General features: G+C 34.5%; 1 protein-coding gene across 1 annotated transcript in view; it reads right to left on the bottom strand.

The window, feature by feature from the left end:
- Window positions 1-417: 417 nt before the first annotated feature.
- myo5aa (myosin VAa) overlaps window positions 418-20,745 on the bottom strand; it is a 160,270-nt gene continuing 139,942 nt past the window's right edge. The window contains exons 31-42 of the mRNA XM_056478058.1: window positions 18,948-19,028; window positions 16,563-16,761; window positions 13,873-13,938; window positions 13,238-13,331; window positions 10,392-10,535; window positions 9,283-9,437; window positions 9,043-9,132; window positions 6,711-6,861; window positions 6,236-6,518; window positions 4,738-4,912; window positions 3,111-3,191; window positions 418-3,001 (exon numbers count right to left, since the gene is read on the bottom strand). Of these exons, the coding sequence (XP_056334033.1) occupies window positions 2,849-3,001; window positions 3,111-3,191; window positions 4,738-4,912; window positions 6,236-6,518; window positions 6,711-6,861; window positions 9,043-9,132; window positions 9,283-9,437; window positions 10,392-10,535; window positions 13,238-13,331; window positions 13,873-13,938; window positions 16,563-16,761; window positions 18,948-19,028 (1,672 nt within the window). The 3' untranslated portion in view covers window positions 418-2,848. The remainder of the gene's footprint in view (window positions 3,002-3,110; window positions 3,192-4,737; window positions 4,913-6,235; window positions 6,519-6,710; window positions 6,862-9,042; window positions 9,133-9,282; window positions 9,438-10,391; window positions 10,536-13,237; window positions 13,332-13,872; window positions 13,939-16,562; window positions 16,762-18,947; window positions 19,029-20,745) is intronic.

The following is a 20,745-nucleotide window of genomic DNA, read 5'->3' as shown; positions in this document are numbered from 1 at the left end:
TTATTTGCTAATTAATAACCACCTCATGTGGAACTCTGAATCTGCGTCTCAATTTGGAGTCTGCTACTGTCCACCAGAGGTTGCATTTCAGTCACAGACACACATGCTTTCAGTGCCTTTCTGAATGAATGAATGAAATACACTATTTACCATCAAGGCAACCCAGGGTGCTGAAATATAATTGGCTAAAGTGGCATTGGGTGGGTTAAAAGAACCAAAGCAGACAGCGTTCCGGCACGGAAAACACATTTTCAAATCAGAATATCTGACTTCAGCATTGTTTTTCAGATAAACAAGAATGTTCACTTAGCGTGTTTCTCAATTATATTTTTTTATGCTTTAGAAGAGTCAAAAACTTTCATACAGCACCTTTAAAGTAACTGGTTTCCTCACTATTAAAATAAAGTGAAGTAATCGTTTAAAAAAGCAATGGGTTTACTCAAACTTTAAAGTAAAGTGACCACTTCTTACAGTGTAAGCAATAGTGATAATTGTCATGGAACAAATGCAATCAACGTGTTCCGAAATTTTTCTTTTTTGAGTACAAAATCTGTCAATTTACTTGATATTTGCCAACATTTCTTCATGAGATTCACACCCCTGTACTGTGAGGAGCCAAAACTGAACCTACGTTAGAACAAACTCTCGCTTAGACCTCTGGCTTTTGATATGTTCCACAATGGCAGAGCAGGTCAATATGAAGGCAAACCCAAACAATCCCATCATGCACTGGGTCTGGACTCTACCATCTCTTTGCAAATGATTCCTGAATGTCAGAGATGTAAACATGAGGCTCTTGAGGAAGAGATGCTGAGTTATTTTTCCGCCAGAGTTACACCAGATGTGACTACTAGCTAGCTAGCTATTACCTAATCAACATCACCACGTTACTAACGAATAAACATCTATGCTAAAGAAATCAGCTGAGCTCCAATGTCTTTTGTTTAGTTTGTTACCCAGAAGTCTAAGTTATTTGTCTGATATGGATGAGCACAGCGGACTAGAGTACGTTCTCCAACTGGATATCCATGTTAGCTAGCATTTGAGAAAAAACAAAACAAACAAACATCTGATAAAGCAATAAATAAAATATCCTAGCATCATACATATTTCATAGATATTTATATATGTATACGATTATACAGCCCCGTGAACATATTCTGGCAAAAAAAGGCATTTGTGTTAGAATGAGTTATTTCAGCCTTCGCTTTTCCCTCCGTAACATTTAATAAGTGAAATATCTCTATAATATTCCAGGGTGAATCTCACCAAAACAAAATCCAGACCGCCACAATCAAATGAAAATAAGAAGAATATATTTACCATAAAGAAAATTAATCCAGTTTTTAGGAACATGTTTGTTTTTTTTCACATTCAATTTAGTGTCAAAGTAGATTCTGAATGACATTTTGACTGTATTTAAGTGAAATGTAGATATTTAATTAATTTACAATTAATTAAAGTTACAATTTTGTAATTCAAGTACAATGTGAATGATATATGAGCAATATCACACAAGTAGCAGTGCGATATGGCTGTATATCGGCACTGATGCGAAGCGTGTGTTGCTCTAGTATCCCACCAGTGATGATATACAGCCATATCGCACTGCTACTCATGTGATATTGCGTTTATACAACAGCTCGACGGCATAATCGTGTATATAAAATAGAAGATCAAACACAGAGAGCCTAAAAATCCTTTTGTATTAGGAACTACTTTCTTCCGCCATTCATTAACATCTACAGCTGTTGTCAGAACAGTCGTTGCTACTTCACAAACTTCTTTTTAGAGCTACTATTTGAATGATTCTCTACCGTAATGTCTAAAAAGCGATGACAAAACAGTTGATTTTTGCTCACATTTTAAGATTATAAGGCTGAACGGCATGAAATGCCATCAGTCTACAGAGATTTCCTAGTATTTCTCTATTGCAATCGGGAGATCACAATAATTAACCCAGTAAAAGCCAAATCAAAGCAAACATTACCAGATTACTATGGTATAAATACAGCACTAAAACATACAAATAAGAGAGATAAATTTAGAATGGCACTTACCTGTTTTATAATGATTTGATCAGCTGTAGTTTGAAATTACACTGGGTTTTTCACCTATAAGGGCTTGTTATGCAGTCTCTGTCGCCATCCTATGGCGGAACGTCAACCCTTTTTGCTCTGCTCAGTATGACAGGCTGATGGATGCTGATGTGCTTTATTTCCAAAGTGATAAATATTTAAAATAGGCACTATCCTTCTAAATAAACTGCATAGTTGCAATATTAACAACTACATTCTTACCTAAAAAGCCTCAAAAGTACTTTATGTTGTCGAATAGCTGCGATATTTGTCAAATTGTAGTGAGTTCATTGATCTGCTGTCACTGTATGTGAGCAAAGTAACACACAAAGGTGAAGAGGCTATACAAGTGTTGTTATTGCAGAATATTGCTATCAGCCAATCAGATTCAAGAACCAGATAGAACTGTTGTATAAATATATATCTCACAATACAGTAATAAGAATGAATGTGAAAGTTTGGTTATTAAAATAACAAAAATCCTTATGTTCTAATATAACGACATGATTCATTTTTTTTATGGTAAATATAGTACTTATAACATTTAGATTTTCGTGATCAACACATACGTGACATGTTTGTGAGATTCACCCTTTTATTGAATGAACAAAAGTGATGAAGAAGAGCAAAAAAGAGGGGATGTCATGATCTAAACTGCATTCTCTTTAAGTGTGTGGCTTATTTACCTATGATCATCTTTTTTTTCTATTTATTTATTTTGGCTCCCCGTTCCTGCCATGTGATTGGTTGATGTGAGGTGATTGACAGGTCTACACACGAGTGAGGAAGGCCAGATTGAGGCTGCCAGGGATCTGAATGGTTTCCAGAGCGAGGGAGGAGGGGTTAAAGGGGAAGGTCACGGGGTAGATGAGTTTGGTGTCCATCAGAAGCTGCGGCGACTCCTTTCGATCCCGTAAACGCGTCTGGCAGAAGAAAGACTTAGGATGAAGCATTCACAATAACTCACAAAGAGATATTGACTTGGATATCGCAAGTAGTAGTACAGTATGAAAGGGAATTTTTGAAACATACCTGTATTGTTCTAATGAACAACACTGACACTCGCTCTTCAAACGCATTGACAGGCGTGTACAAGTTCAGCACTTTCACAATCTGGACAGAAAATCGGAGATGATGAGGTTTCTGTGTGTGTGTTTACCTTGAAAATCTTCAAAGTATTCTGTGCTATTCTAACATGCAAAATGTTGCATATGGAGCATTTTATTCTATGAATATTACCACAGTAAACCAGACAATTAGAGCAAGAATTTTATATTCTTATGACTGATCTTGAAACTGATTTTTTTACAGATGTGTTTAAAATGTAGTTTTTAATGTACATAATGTGATAAATGTAGACTTAAATATGAAAACAAGACAGACTGACAGACAGACAGACAGAAAGGTAGGTAGGTAGGTAGGTAGATAGATAGATGATAGATAAATAGACAGACAGACAGACAGACAGACAGACAGACAGATAGACGATGATAGATAAATAGAGACAGACAGACAGATGATAGATAGACAAACAGACAGACAATAATAGACAAACAGAGACAATAACAGACAGACAGACAGACAGACAGACAGACAGACAGGCAGACAGATAGACAGATAGATAGATAGATAGATAGATAGATAGATAGATAGATAGATAGATAGATAGATAGATAGATAGATAGATAGATAGATAGATAGATAGATGATGGAGAGAGACAATAATAGATTGATCGATAGACAGACAGACAGATAGACAGACAGACAGACACAGACAGACACAGACAGACAGACAGACAGACAGACAGACAGACAGACAGACGATGATAGATAAATAGATAGACAGACAGACAAACGATATATAGACAGACAGACAGACAGACAGACAATATATATAGACAAACAGAAAGACAATAATAGAAAGATCGACAGACAGACAGACAGACAGACAGACAGACAGATAGACGATGATAGATAAATAGATAGACAGACAGACGATAAATAGACAAACAGACAGACAGACAATAATAGACAGACAGACAGACAGACAGACAGATAGATAGATAGATAGATAGATAGATAGATAGATAGATAGATAGATAGATAGATAGATAGATAGATAGATAGATAGATAGATAGATAGATAGATAGATAGATAGATAGACAGACAGATGATATATTTAGACAAACAGAGAGACAATAATAGATAGATCGATAGATAGATAGACAGACAGAGAGACAGACAGACGATGATAGATAAATAGACAGACAGACAGACTATATATAGGCAGATAGATAGACGATGATAGATAAATAGATAGACACACAGACGATATATTTAGACAAACAGAGAGACAATAATAGATAGATCGACAGACAGACAGACAGACAGACAGACAGACAGACGATGATAGATAAATAGATAGACAGACAGACAGACAGTCTATATATAGACAGACAGACAGACAATATATATAGATAAACAGAAAGACAATAATAGATAGATCGACAGACAGAGAGACAGACAGATAAACGATGATAGATAAATAGACAGACGATATATAGACAAACAGACAGACAATATCAGTCAGACAGACAGATAGATAGATAGATAGACAGACAGACAGACAGACAGACAGACAGACAGACAGACATATACCTGTGCTGTGGAGAGGGCGTTACACATAGAGCAGATGGCCTCGGCGTCCTCATCAGTTTTCTTCTTCACCTGCAGTAGTTGCGCAGCCTGAATCAACGGCTCCAGTGTTTCTTTAGCGCCGCATGTCATGAGGTTCTTATCTCTCAACCACTCCTCCAGCTGACTCACGTTATACCTGAACAAGCACACACGCATATAATATAATATAATATAATATAATATAATATAATATAATATAATATAATATAATATAATATAATATAATATAATATAATATAATATGAAAGCGACTTTTCTTCTCACGCCTTTGGTCAGTCATGACAAACTGGGAGTGACCTGACCAATACCCTTAAATACCTGGTACACCCCCAAATTATAACAGAAGGTCCTTGACACAAGGGAAGGTCAGTTTCTGTACCGCATGACTCGACTGAGTCCACGTTTCTTATTTTTCAGCAAATTATAACTTAGTTTAAAGTTTAGATCATCCTCAGATCATCGTCGCAAACTCCACGCAAACGACCAAGGACTTCTTAAAAGACTTTATCTTCCAAGCATCAGAGAAAGGTCACAGGAAAAGAGAAAGACCCAGAAATACAGGTATTAGTCATGCGTCTAAACTCTTCATTTCCTCGCTTTCTTTTTCTGTTTCTGTTGTTATGTTGTGTACATTTGTTCGTTATATTTTAGACTAGTCAATAAATCATGCTATAACCATACTGGATTGTCTTTGTCTTGCCGCACAGAAATGGTCACTTTAATGGTAAAGATCCTTGCTACCAGCTTATCAAAGTTTAATAAAACTTCTAAAATTATTCTATTGCACAAGAAGCAGGCTATAATTCCCTTTCTAAATAAATAAACAAATAAAGAGTCTGCTCAGACAAGCGGGCGAAGTCATTGTTATATTTATTTTGTTAAATTAACTATAAGTTAATTCTGAATATTCATAATTAATAGTAACTTGTAATTATTAATCATTAATATTCATAAATTGAGCGAATTTCGCTACACTATCTATCTATCTATCTATCTATCTATCTATCTATCTATCTATCTATCTATCTATCTATCTATCTATCTATCTATCTATCTATCTATCTATCTATCTATCTATCTATCTATCTATCTATCTATCTATCTATCCCTTTTACCTATCAGTGGTTAATTACCATTTCTGAGTTTTGATTTGGGACCAGAAACATTTAAAATGATCACTTCACCAGTATCATGCAATATGAACAAAAGATACTAGTATAAGCTTATAAAAGAACAGAACACACTGAAGTAAAACAAAATATGAATTTGCTTTGAGCCAATTACACATGAAGAGCCAATTGAGCCATAAAGGCCAGCCAGAAATCAAAAAGTCCCTCTAAATAATGAGAATTTACTAAGATTACTGTGTAAACACATAAATGTATTGACTACTGCACACGTTTCATTGGCATTGTATTTTCATCTGGTCTACATATACAGTGTTAAATGCTGCACTGACCTGATCTGCATGCCCTTGCTCCAGGAGCACATGTCCTTGCGCAGCAGCAGGTTGTTGAGGGTGACGGCGCCGATGATGTAGAACTGCTGCTTGACCACCTGCTTGATGAGCTCGGGGTCAGTGCCGTGGTGACACATGATGGAGTGGAAGGTGTTGAGCTGACGGATGATGGAGTCCAGTGTGTACGTGCCTTCATCTGCAATACTGGACGTCCTCTTGCGGAGACCCGTGGGCTTCACTCCTGACACACCCTGGATGGTTTCGTGTTCCAGCATGCCAGAGACTGATGACAGCAACAGAAAGAGGGATTAATAAACAAGAAGAGAGATATGGATTCGTGATGCACCAACCTTGATTTTTCATGGCAGATTCCAACTGCAGGTTAAATTATAACAAACCATAAAGTCTGGCTGGTCCGTTGGTGCATCTTTAATACAGATAAAGAGAAATAAAGACCTAGAGGCCTCATGCTCACCGATCATGGGCTGCAGGATGTTTTCCATACACTTGATGAGCTGCTGGTAGATCTGAATGGCCAGATCGCTCAGAACCTGCCGGTACTCTGCCAGGTCGAAGTTAGAGAGACAGTGTTCATTCTGCTTTGGGCTGTTATGCTTCATGAATTGCTGGAGAAATGGGGAGAGCAGTGGTTAATGGTGTCATTTGATCATTCGCACCAATGATTTAACATGAATTTTTCAATACAATTCCATCTGTTTGTGATGAAAAGGCTCAGATTGGTTATCAAAACGACCAGTATGACACTTAAAATAAATGAGCTATGGACTGGAATCAGATGTGGGGAGGATTGGAAACAAGTTACATTTTTAAATCTAACCTGTAAGTAAAACAGCAGTACACTATTATTAAACCCCCATACTGTAGTCTGATTTTTGTCTAAACATGCATATAATGTTTTTGCACTACTTAGTTTGTCCACAAGATGTCAGCATTTAACTGAGATACTGTTTGTTTCACAGTTGAAAAAAAAATAGAAGATGGCACTACTGAAGATGGCAATTCATAGGCATGATGAGTTGACAATTGCATGTGTGAATGAAATATTAAATATCAGTAAAAATGTAGTAAAAATGAGTGAAAATGCCTTTTTTATATTCAAAAATTACAAAGACAAAATCAGGCTAATAATTTTTCTATTTTTCCTAAATCATTACAATATTAAGAGAAGATCATGTTTCATTAAGATTTTTAGTAAATTTCCTATACTAAACTAAACAAATTTTTTAAAAAGCAACGTGCATGGCTAAGCACTTTATTTAGACAAAATTAAAGGTGATTATCTCAATATTCAGATGTTTTGGAACCCTCAGATTCTATATTTTCAAATAACTGTATCTCCACCAAATATTGTCCTATTCTAACAAACCATACATCAACAGAAAGCTTATTTTCATTAAGCTTATTTCAAAACAATAGTCCCTTATGACTGATTTTGTGGTCCAGGGTCATATATATTTATTAGTGCTGTCACTGTTTCCTCCAGAGTTTCATGTAATTTCATGTTTCATTTTTAATCTTTCGACTTTTTTTAATGGAATTGATACCACATGGCGAACGGAAAGAAAAACCTCCGGATTTTGTGACTCGTGATCCTTTGAGGTAATCAAAAAAAAAATCACTGTTTACATGTTAGACTCTTAATTAGAGTATTATCTTAATCATATTAAAATCAGAGTCATGGTGTCCATGTAAATGTACTCTGAAAGTGCCAGATGATGTCGCAAGCTGTCAAAGACAGCCCATTCCTCTGCCTTTAAGATGTTTCATTAGTTTGACATGTTTCCTGCCTTAAACGCAACTTTTGTAAAGCAGGTATGTGTTTGTGTGTGTGTGTGTGTGTGTGTGTGTGTGTTTGTGTGTGCGAACAAGCGTTTCCTAGCAAAAAGAACAAACACCTAAACATCGCAGATGGTGTATCTCTCAAAGTTGTTTAGAATTAAATGTTTAGAGATGGTGTGACCAAAGTCCCTGTAAGAGTTTAATTAGTCTTTGGTGTGACAACAACGTACCTGTGGGTGCCTTTGATGTACCCCTTGATCCTTCTTACGTCCTTGTGGTAGAACCAGTGGGACCAAAATTAGTCACCAAAATTCATATGCTGATTCTGAGATTCTGCTTATGAGAGACTGTTCTCACTCTCAGGTCACACCATTAAAAAGAAAAGGGTCACATTGTCCCCTGATAATGTCAACAGACTGGACTGTCTTAACTGGCTGAATGTAAAGGGGTACTATACAAAATTGTTTCTACTTTATATTTAATGTTCTCAACTCTTACTAATACAACTTTTCAATGAGTGCAATTGTTTGTATTCATTACTTTATTATTAAAATTTTCCAATTTCCACATTTGCAACGGCTGTATTTTGGCATTTTTCTGCAGTCCACTTAGAATCCAACACGGAAATCAATTTTTTCTTTATTGGCATTGATTGCTTTGAAATTCAAATTGCATTTACATGCCTGTGTTTTTATTTCAATAAATATGGCTGTCAAGCCAACAGTTTGAGGATCGTGATGGTTTATTGCAGGTGTGTTGTTTACATGAAGATATCTGTGTTACATTTTAAACAAAAATTCTAATAAACAATCATATTTTGAATTTAAAATAGTTTTTTGTCTTGCGTTTAAATTCATTTTACGTTTAAATATACAAAATTACAAATTTCAGTCTTTTAAATGCGATTAATTGCAGAAAAAAGTGTGATTAATTAGTAAATTTTTTTTAATCAATTGACAGCACTAATATTTATGTACATATTCATGTTACAGTATGTGATTTCTCACCTCATCACCGCTGTACTGTTTCAGGCAGTGCAGGAAACGACATGTGTTGGCCAACCAGAAGGAAACAGTCTCAAAGTCATCACCTCGTTTCTGTAGAGTTATGGGAAAGGGAAACAATGATTCTTAATTATTTGCTCTCAACAATATTTATGCTTTTCTAATACTAATCTACAAAGACAGTGCCTGTAAAGTCTGTAAGTTGGAACATTATAAACATGAATTGTGTCAGTGTATCGAGACCTTGAGGATCTTCTTGATGCTGTTGATGACAGAGGTGAGTAGAGATCGCACTTTCTGGTCATCGTTGATGTAGTCAGCATGGCGTAGACACATGAAGAGGATGTATGCGGGCAGACCTGGTATCAGATTCACTGCCACACCACGAGGCTTCAGCTCTGGCAGAATTACAGATGGAGTAATCAGAGATAGTCCTCTTTTTATTTTTATTAAGGCATTTTAGAATGGCGCTAAGTATTGACGGATGAATGGATTCAAAATGGGCAAGTGAGTGTTCTCTGAGGTCAACTAATAATGTTATCAAGATTTTTACACCAAAATACATTATATTTCTGAAGCAATTTGACTTTTTTGTGCTGTTTTGAGCCCTCAGAGAAATCAGAACACTCTGTTTGAATAGGTGTGGCAGATAGCTGTAGACTCAAAGGTAAACTCCCACTGACTTGATTGGCTAACAGTTTTGCATATTAACAGTTATTAAAAGTTGATGTTGCTTTTCCGTGGAGCCGGGGCTTATTCCACCCTATTATCTCATAGAATAGAACATTTCCTTTCCTGTCATTTTGGCAGACTGCCTTCAATTTAAGCTGTTTTTAGAATAACAACAAAGTTTTGAGCTCCGAAACTTACAGGATGTTTTTAAAGTAATGTGCCCTCTTTTATTTTTTAAGGAAATTTTGGTTTCTCAGTTCATGACCCCTTTAAAATCGTGACACCAAGCTGGAAGTGAAAATGATTGCCAAAAGTCAGCTGTGACTAAAAAATTATGCTTAACACACACTACAAGATACAGTTTATTGGCAGTAAACTGTTTATATCGGTAGGTGCCAGTGGTCTATATTGGTAATTTAAAAAGGAAATTTACTGTAGGACGGCAGAATTTTTAATTCAAACATTCTGATATAAAAACAAAAACAAAAAAAAAACACATAGCCCTAACCTGAGAAAGGCTCACAAAGCACAAAAGGCTTCGGTTGATATGTGTCCTTACTGTAAAATTACTATAGCTAAAACTATCAGATATTAGCATATATTAAATTCTCCCCAACCTCCTGCTGGCCTGCAGGTACCCACACATGTGATGGGTACGCGCGTGACGAGGGGTATCTTACCAAGTATGATATTTTTGACCAGTTTGAGTTCATCCTCTTTTTTGTATTCCAGCATTCCCTGGAAATCTTTCTCTCTGCGTGGAATGTTCACCGGATGAACGGGCTCGTCAGCCGTCTGTCCTGGAGACACGTCCATCTGCCCACCTAAAATTCATAGACAAACACCCACATCAACAAAAGTTAAGACTTGTGCCCATCTAAAATACCGTACATACTCATGCCTGCCTAAAATTTACAGAGAAACATCCACATAAACTAAATTCAAGACTTGTCTCACAAAAATATTTAGACAAACATCCACATGAACAAAAGTTAAGACTTGTGCCTGCCAAAAATACATAAACATCCACATTAACAAAAGTTTAGAGTCATGCACAGCTTAAATATATAAACAAACATCCACATTAATAAACACTGACTGATGTCTGCATAAAATACATAAACCTCCAAATAAACGAAAGTTTACACTTGTGCCTGCCTAAATACATACAGTTGAAGTCAGAATTTTTAGCGCCCTTTTGAATTTTTTTTTTCTTTTTTAAATATTTCCCCAATTGTGTTTAACAGAGCAATGAAGTTTTCACAGTATGTCTGATAACATTTTTCCTTCTCGAGAAAGTATTATTTGTTTTATTTCGGCTAGAGTAAAAGCAGTTTTTCCGTTTTTATGAACCATTTTAAGGTCAAAATTATTAGCCCCTTTAAGTTTTTTTTTTTGATAGTCTACAGAACAAACCATCTTTATACAATAACTTGCCTAATTACCCTAACCTGCATAGTTAAACTAATTAACCTAGTCAAGCCTTTAAATGTCACTTTAAGCTGTATAGAAATGTTTTTGAAAATTTCTAGTCAAATATGATGTACTGTCATCATGGCAAAGATAGAATAAATCAGTTATTAGAAATGAGTTATTAAAACTTTTATGTTTAGAAATGTGTTGAAAAAATCTTCTCTCCGTTAAACAGAAATTAGGGAAATAAACAGAGGGGCTAATAATTCAGGGGGGCTAATAATTAGGGGGGGAAGGGTGGTAATAATTCTGACTTCAACTGTATACAAACATTCACATAAACAAAAGTTGACTTATGTGAGCCTTAAATGCATAGACAAACATACACATAAACAAAAGTTTAGACTTGTGCCCACTTAAAATATATAAAAAAAACATACACATAAACTAAATTCAACACTTGTACCTGCCAAAAATCTGTAGACAAAAATCTACATAAACAAAAGCTGACCCGTGCCCACTTAAAATACATAACCAAACATTCACGTAAACAAAATTTAAGGCTTATGACTGCCTAAAATACATAGATAAACATCCACATAAACAAAAGTTTCGTGCACACCTTAAATATGAAAACAAACATCCACATAACCAAACACTGACATATATCTGCCTAAAATACATAGACAAAACGTTCAAATTAACAAAAGTTTAGACTTGTGTCAGCCTAAAATAGACACAAATCTACATAAACAAAAGTTGACTTGTGATGGCCTAAAATAAATAAACATTGACAAAACAAAAGTTAAGACTTTAAAATACCTGACTTCAAAATATCTGCCTAAATACATAGACAAACATTCACATAAACAAAAGTTGACCCATGGCTGCCTTTAGTTACACACTGTAGATAAACATTCACATAAACAAACATTAAGACAAAAGGCTCTATTTTAATGGTCTAGATGCAAAGTCTAAAGCGCATGACGCATAAGCATTAAGGCAATGTCCGAATCCACTTTTGCTATTTTAAGGATGGAAAAATACGCTCTGCGCCTCGGCACATGGTCTAACAGGGTTGCGCTTATTCTCTTAATGAGTTATGGGGGCTTTTTGAGCATAACATGCATTAAACCAATCAGAGTGTCTCTCATTCCCTTTAAGAATCAGTGTGCATGGCACATTTGCTATTTATATGGCGGACTTTGTAAGTGTAAACACTGAATGCTTCACTAGAGAGAAAACAGTTAAACAGACCATCTGTAGCATGAGGATAAACAACGAGCCTCCTCCATTCAGCCTCTTTACTTTCTCTTTATTTTACTTTTACTCTTACTGCTTCATTTTTGTGGATAAGGAAACAGTGTTGTACGCACTCCACTGAAGACATTCATTAGCCTACATGTATAATTTTGTTTGTAAAGCGCGAAGATTTGTTTCCAAACTATTTCAAAATTCAGTTCTAATTTACAGCAAACGAATAAATGAACAATAATAATGAAGTGTGGTAAAAAAACTGAGTTATATCCAAATACACGTCCTTTTCTTATGCCCCATATGAAGATCTATACATCTCCAAAACCCAACAGGTAAACAAATCTAAACCTGATTTTATTAAAACAAATATAATTATACATATAATAAATAATACTGTATTATTAATAACATTATACAAAAGCAAATTGTCATGAATGAACTGAAAAAAGGCATGATGAAGGCATAGAGGCAATATGTTTTTAAATTTATGTAGAAAATAATAATTTTTGTAACATTTTATTTCTTTAATTTGTTGGGCTGGCCTTTAGACGACCTTTCAGTTGGTCAATGGTTAAGTCTATTTCAGTTCTTTGAAATAGCAATGCTTCAACAGTGCGCTTTAACACACCTCTATTTTAGACCAGCACACCAATGAGCCCAGAAAGTGGCGCAAATGGATTTGCTAATTAAACATCGTGGTGCAAAACATGAAAATTAGGGTTGCGCTGGTCTGAAAATAGCAGGAAATCGTGCCAAACATGTCTTTGGGGAGTATGATGGGGCCCAAAATGTTAAATGTACATTTAATCAGCCTCATAGAATACAAGTAATTATTGGACTGAGTTTCCACACATACCTTCCAGATCATTGATCTTCTTTGCAAAGACTTTGAGCTGTTTCTTCAGCTTACGAACGGTCTTGTCCTGTTTCTCCAGCTGCTCCATAAGATCCTGTCCCAACACAGACACATATCATCATCATTTAGAAGCACAACTAGAGTTTCTTTGGCAGGAATTGGAAAATAGGGTTTATTTTAGTTAATCGGGACAAAGCAGGTCAAACTGCAACAATCTGAAGATATCAGCTCTGTCTTTCATCGCTCCATGCAACTCATTAAACAGAGAGAAAAAGTAGAGAAAAAGAAACAAAGCTGGGTGAATCTCACAAATAAAAGTCCATTCCAATGCATTAAAATGTAAAAAAAAAGTCAGCTAAATAAAACAACGTATCTTTTACAACAATAAAAATAAATCATATATATTGGCTTTTATATATATTAAATTATTATAAATATAAATATTGGACGGTGGTTTCTGTAAAATTCACCCAGATATTGAGAGAGAAACATTAAAAAAAGGTGGGCTGATTCACACTGCTGTGGGTTAAACACACAGTTAGAGTTCAACGCAGCTCAGATTCTGTGCAACACACACAAGTGTCAGTTAGTGTTCAGATACATGCGCGCACACATACACACACACTCCTACATACAACCATCCTGCGTAACATGCTGATTCTGTAGGCTTTATACTCCTTTGGATCATCAGAGTGAAGTTCCTGTGAATGAAACACCTCCACATCAGACGAGCCCTCAAACGCCACGGCACAGCACTCAGACCCAAAATCACATTCCAAGATTTCATTAGTGAGTAAATCTGAAATAATTTATTCAGAAATCACAGAAAACAACTGATAATTAAGTTATTTCTTCGGTTGCTTTCAATGGGAGACACTGGGAATGTGTACTCCACCAGAAGCCGAGCATCTATAGCTGCATTTACACTGGCAAAATCGCATCGCATCTTACACATCTTATACGTGTAAATATAAAAATCTGCCCAAGATCCAATTTTTACATCCATTAGGAGCCACTTTAAAACGTGGATTTCATTTAAATTCATATCAGTTATCCAGATATTTAACCTATGTCCAAACGCATACGATACACAACGGTTATGATCATTGCATTAAACATCATTTCACATCCATTGAAAGCTCGAGTAAGAACAGGTTGACTTTAAGCTTGACCTCTTTAGACAAATTATGTGGACTCTAGGTCTATCATCTAGATACCCACTTATGTGAAAAATTTTAAAGCTGTTTGTATTGCAGTATAAAAGTTCAGTCTATTCAATTGATGAAAAAGATTCAATCTACTAAAGTCCATCAACAACTCAATAAAATCAATCATTGTGCAAACTTCTTTGCGTAGGAGATAAAGATAAACACGGACATCATCAGTGAAGTGAAAACAAGTATGAGTAAATATGGATATGCTCAATAGAACGAATCGGTGAATTTACACCATGTCCTAACAACAGGCAACGCAGCAAGCAATTCCAGCAACTAGCAATTTGGCTCTCTGCACCAAATGTGACGTGAGATGACAAAAACATTTAAATACCAGCTATTGCACTCCCGACAAAAAAATTAAAGGCGTTTAATCTAATTAATATACGTTAAACTTCTTTAACATTATTGATAGGCAACTGAGTGACTGATGTTAGGTTGCACTACAGTTCTGACGTTCATTTTCAAACCGTTTACTAATTATTGAACTATCTAGAGAAAAATCTGGTGGTTTCAGTAGTAGATGTCACATAAAACGGTATTAAAACTCCTATCGGGAGCAGTTAACACTGGATAAAGCACATAATCTGTACCCGAGGTGATCATTGTCTAACTAGTATATGCTGTTGTTCTGCTGTGACATTGCGGAAATACTTTTAAAACAGAAATTGTGCACGTCGCAGATGGTTAGGACAAAAACTCCTTTTAACACAGAACAGATACCTTATATCGTTAGTCGCTGCACCACATCACGTGTGGTTATGACATGATGTAAGACTTTCAGTAAGCAAGCCTATTTCCCACTCTAGGTTGTGTTTTCTGGTCACCACAGTCATTTTTGAGCTAGTTGTCTAATCGCAATAGAGCAAAGTGAGGTTGTGCTAAAATAACTACATATTGCCTAAAGGGCTTTCAAACCACTTTTGATGCTCATATAGACTCCCAGTTAAGGAGTCAGATAATACAAATATATATATATATATATATATATATATATATATATATATATATATATATATATATATATATATATATAAACATTCATGCCTAATATTTAGTCAGTGGTTCATAAACTGGCAATTCATTGACATTTGCACCAATAAGCCAAAATATTAGGACCATCTGACTAATATAATCACCTCATGCTGCTAAAACAGCCCTGATCTGTGAAGATATGGACTCCTTATGGTGTGGCTCTGATATAAATGACTTAATTACTGATTAATGGTTGGTCTATTTCCAAAAAAAAATACTTAAAATGGCATATCTAAAATATATTAAGCAAAAGTATAACATTTTAGAATTAAAATGTCATTCTTTACCAAATAAGTATTCTGTATACCAAGTGCTGTTTAACAGGTATTGTAAACACATTTTTAAACATAATAGTTTTAATAACTAATTTATTTAGTCTGTGCCATGATGACAGTACATAATACATTATTAGATTTTCTGCAAGATGCTAGTATTGTGCAATTTAACGACATAACTAGGTTTTTAGGTTAACTAGGACAATTAGGGTAATTATGTTATGTAGCCCATTGAAAAAGGGGGCTAATAATATTAATAATATTGGGGCATTAAAAGTAAAATTATATACATGAATATATAAGCATATAAATATATATATATAGAAAAAAACTGCTTTAATTCCAGCCAAACTATAAGAAATATAACCTTGTCCACAAAAAAAAAAAAAAAAAAAAAAAAAAAAATATATATATATATATATATATATATATATATATATATATATATATATATATATATATATATATATATATATATATATATATATATATATATATATATTAGATTATCGTTTCATTTATTAAACATTTACTTATATCTGCTAAATGTTAATTACATCTTGTAGGCTCCAGAATCAGTTAATTCATATTTTGAAGAACAGTTGATTACACTTAAACTGGTTCCACTCACATCTACAAATCAATCCACATTTATGAAACACCTAAGCTGTCAGGCGATGACGTTTTTGTAGTTTTTATTATTTGACTAAACAATGTTATGTTTAAGTCAATGGCCAGTCCAGCTGGATGCTGAGAACCACATACAGTATATTGAAGCATGAGGAGAGTGTTAGTACTGACCAGGTTCTCGTTGGTGAGGCGTGTGATCTCGTGTTGAAGACTGGCCTCAATCCTGGCCTCTGGAGGAAGCTGCAGGTTCTGCGCCAACAGCTGCTGCTGACGATTATTCTCCTCTTTAAGACTCTGCAACTCTCCACGTAAAACCTCCACCTCGTTCTCGTGAGAGCGACGCTGAGCCTGCAACTGAGACTCCAACAGCCTGCGCAGACACACACAGATACAGGCTTTGAGTGGAGTATACAAATGGAAATATACAGCTGAAGTCAGATTTAATAGCTTTCCTTTATTAGCCCCCCTCTGTATATTTTTCCACAATTTCTGTTTAACAAAAATAATTTTTTTTTAAAACTGATATCTAAACAAAATAGTTTTAATAACTCATTTCTAATATCTGATTTATTTTATCTTTGCCATGATGACAGTACATCATATTTTACTAGATATTTTTCAAGATATTAGTATTCAGCTAAAAGTGAAATTTAAAGCCTTAACTATAGATGAATTGGGTTAATTAGGCAAATCATTGTATAAGGATGGTTTGGTCTGTAGACAATCAAAAAATAAATAGCTTAAAGGGGCTAATAATATTGGCCTTAAAATGGTTTTAAAAAATTATAAACTGCTTTTATTCTCGCTGAAACAAAACACTTAAGACTTTCCCCAGAAGAAAAAATATTATAGGAAAGGCTATGAAAAATCCTTGCTCTGTTAAACATCATTTGTGAAATATTTAAAAATGAAATTTACAGGAGGGCTAATAATTTTGACTTCAACTGTACTTCTTTAGTACTTTAGATTCTGTTTTGAGACAGAAGCGCTAAAGGAATAGTTCATTCAAAGATGAAACGTTTGTAATTCAATTTATCTTTATTTCTATAGCGCTTTTATAATGTAGATTGTGTCAAAGGAGCCTAACATAGATGAAGTTCTAGTAAATTGAAGCTGACTCAGTCCAGTTTTGATTTATTAGTAGGCCTACATGGTATCTGCGTGCACAGAAATCTGCAGATTTTTAGCCCATCATTGAGTCTATTTATTTACTTCTGTAAATGTGTGTAAATTTATATTCATTCAGTTTTTTAATTAATTTCAGTAACATTATTGACTAATATGAAAGTCTTCATTTGATTTATTTACAATACAGTTCGTAAAGTAATATTTTCTGTCTTTTAGTAGATATATTATATGAGAGACTTGCTTTGTTTATCAAATAAGTGTATCTAACTGGATTTGCATGGTTAACATTAAATAAGTTTTTAGTTATGATACTGATATATATATATATATATATACAAAAAATGTCTGCAGATTCTGTCTGGGCCTATTTATTACTAATGGTTTGTTAACACTTCTACAATTTGAAACCTATAAGGAGAAATTCTGAAGAACTTTTATTTTTCTTTTTACCACATCAGGACAATTTAACACAGATATATAGTATTCTATGCTCCTATATTCCAGGCCATCTGAAGTCATAGTAGACAGTTTTGGCTGAGGATCAGAGCTTACATCGCAGTTTAGGTCCTCAAAATACTGTTGATGTATAAATGAACTACCAAAAAAAGGTTGGTTTTATGTTTTAGATGTACAAATACTCCCTAAAATTACCTTTATTAACTCCTTTAACATTTATTTTAGAATATAAAACTTCAATATGTTTAAAGTGTATCTATTTTTAAATCACCTATTTTGCTTATTTAATTTTAAAAAAAATAGTTGAATCTTAGTTGAAAATATATATTTTTGTTATCTTTATTAAACTATTATTTTTTAATTTAATTGTTTAGCTTTAGCATTGTTAAAAGTATATCAAATCAAACACAAATTTAAATGCACGAGCTAAAAAAAATACCTGGTTCTAACACAATGCTGGGCCTTTAAAAGATTTGGGATATGGTACATTTGTGTTTTTTTTTTTGGATTATTATTAATATTAACTATTTTATTATTTATTAGTTTTTATGGTCTTTGAAATCTGACAGACTATATAAATCTTAATAAAAGGTTGTAACATGTTGTAACAAATAGTATTTTGAGTGAACCATTCCCAAAAAGAGAAGACACTTTTTTTCTTGCAATGCAGAAGTCAGCATTCAGACCTCATTTCTAACCACTTTATTTCCACATGCTGTTTAAAAAAAGACTTCTGCAATCCAATCTTATTTTGGTTAGTCAAGTATTAACACTATTAACACTAGAACTTGCACGTTTTGATCCATGACACTCTACTAAGAGAGAATGTTCTGCTGGCACTAGTGTTTGAACACAAGGTTAAGGTTAGATGAATACTATTTTAGAAATCAGTGAGGATGGAGAGATGAGAAGGCTGAAAGCTCCGATTTTTGGGCCTTTTCTACATGCTCTCATCTCTCTCTGTTCTTTAACCTGTTAGTTTCCTTTAACCCTTCATAAACCAGCCACAGTTCTCCATCCTCATTCAGCTTATGGTAGTCAGGGAATGGGGATCTGAGGGGGTGGAACAAAGAAAGAAATGATAAGAATGAAAAAAAAAGGGACAAACCAAAAAAACGTGAGACAAAAGTGATAAATGTTGATGTGAGAGTTATCTTAAGGAGTTTTGTAGGTTAGTTCACACAGAAATTAAAATTATCCCGATTTACTCACCATCCAGGTATTTTAGGTATACATGACTTCCAGTTGGAATTATGTTAAAAAATTATCATGGCTTTTTCAGTTCTACAATGTCAACGGGGGCTCATTTTAATCAGCAGCAAAAAGAAAAAAAAAAAAAAAAAAAGAAGTCCAATGAAGCGCATACATCTATACTAAAAAGTGCCTTTTTGTGTGACTTCTGATGAGCACTGTTGTCATCTTCTCCTCCCTTTGAGGTGCATTTGCTTTGGTGCATTAGCGCCCTCAGGTGGACTGGACTGTGTTTTGTTTCTCTCTCTTCACTGAGAGATACATCAAAAACAAATAAAAAACATAAAAAAAAAAAGGCGATAGCGATAGACGATGCTCACCTGAAGTTATAAAGTTTTAAATATAGATATTTACAATTACAAAATGCATGGATTCGTTTTGGACTGCTGATAAAAATAAGCCACTTGTTTCCATAGTAGAAAAGCCCAAGATTTTTTAGATAACTCCAGACCGGATAGGAGTGGCCACTCCGCATTAATAAAGGGACTAAGCTGAAAATAAAATGAATGAATGAATAGACAGGACTAAAAGAAGTAAGTTAAATACAGCTTAAAGGGATTGTTCAGCCAAAAATACAAACATATACTCATTGTTTATTCACCCTCAAGTGGTTCCAAATCGTTATGAGTTTCTTAATTCTGTCAAACACTAAAGATATTTAAAAAAGCTGAAAACCTGTAACCACTGACATTCATAGTAGAAAAAAACAGTCAATGATTACAGGTTTTCTTCAAGATTTGTCCTTTGTGTTCAACACAAGAAAGAAAGTCAAACAGGTATGGAACAAGTAAAGTGTGATTAAATGATGATAGAAGTTTTAGTTTTGGGTGAACTATCCCTTTTAGGGTGAGTAAATCATGAGATAATTTGACATTTTTGGGTGAACAAACTCTTTTTAAAGGACTGCATACCCAATACAGAAAACATAATATATGAAGAATGGTGCGCAATCCAAGTGCAGCTAAGATTTCATTCTAAACCACTAAGAAATGTGTTCATCTTTACACAAAACTCTGATAAATTAGGCTTTCATTTTACTTGAAACTATGTTCACACAGCATTCAAAAGCTCAATCATGCTTGTTTGATAGGCCAAAACTGAGGTTCATTCATGCTCTCCACCCCAGCACATGTGAACTTTCTACAAGAACCAAAGAGGTTTGTTCTTGCAAATCAAACTGGGAAGGTTGAGCTTCTGTGTATGTTCAATGATTGATGTTACAAGCCAATAATTTAATTAGCCCATCATACAAAAAGCTTTTGCCTGCCCAGAAGATGGAACCACTTCATTCATTTGAGTTCTGAAGATAATTAAACTACCCATGGGTAGGCCCATTCTGTCTTTTAGTGAATGTATTACAGTATATGAGAGGCCTGCTGTAGCTTTGTTTACCATAAAAGGGTTCTAATTGGATTTGCATCGCAAACCTTAAATAAGTTATTTTTTATTTTATGTGTTTTTGACTGCTATACTCTGAAATGCATTGCAGATTCACAGAAATGACCAAAAAAAGGCAACA

This window comes from Danio aesculapii, chromosome 18 (genome assembly GCF_903798145.1).
Source record: "Danio aesculapii chromosome 18, fDanAes4.1, whole genome shotgun sequence".
Classification (NCBI taxonomy): Eukaryota; Metazoa; Chordata; class Actinopteri; order Cypriniformes; family Danionidae; genus Danio; species Danio aesculapii.
This window is presented reverse-complemented; position numbering and strand designations above follow the sequence as displayed.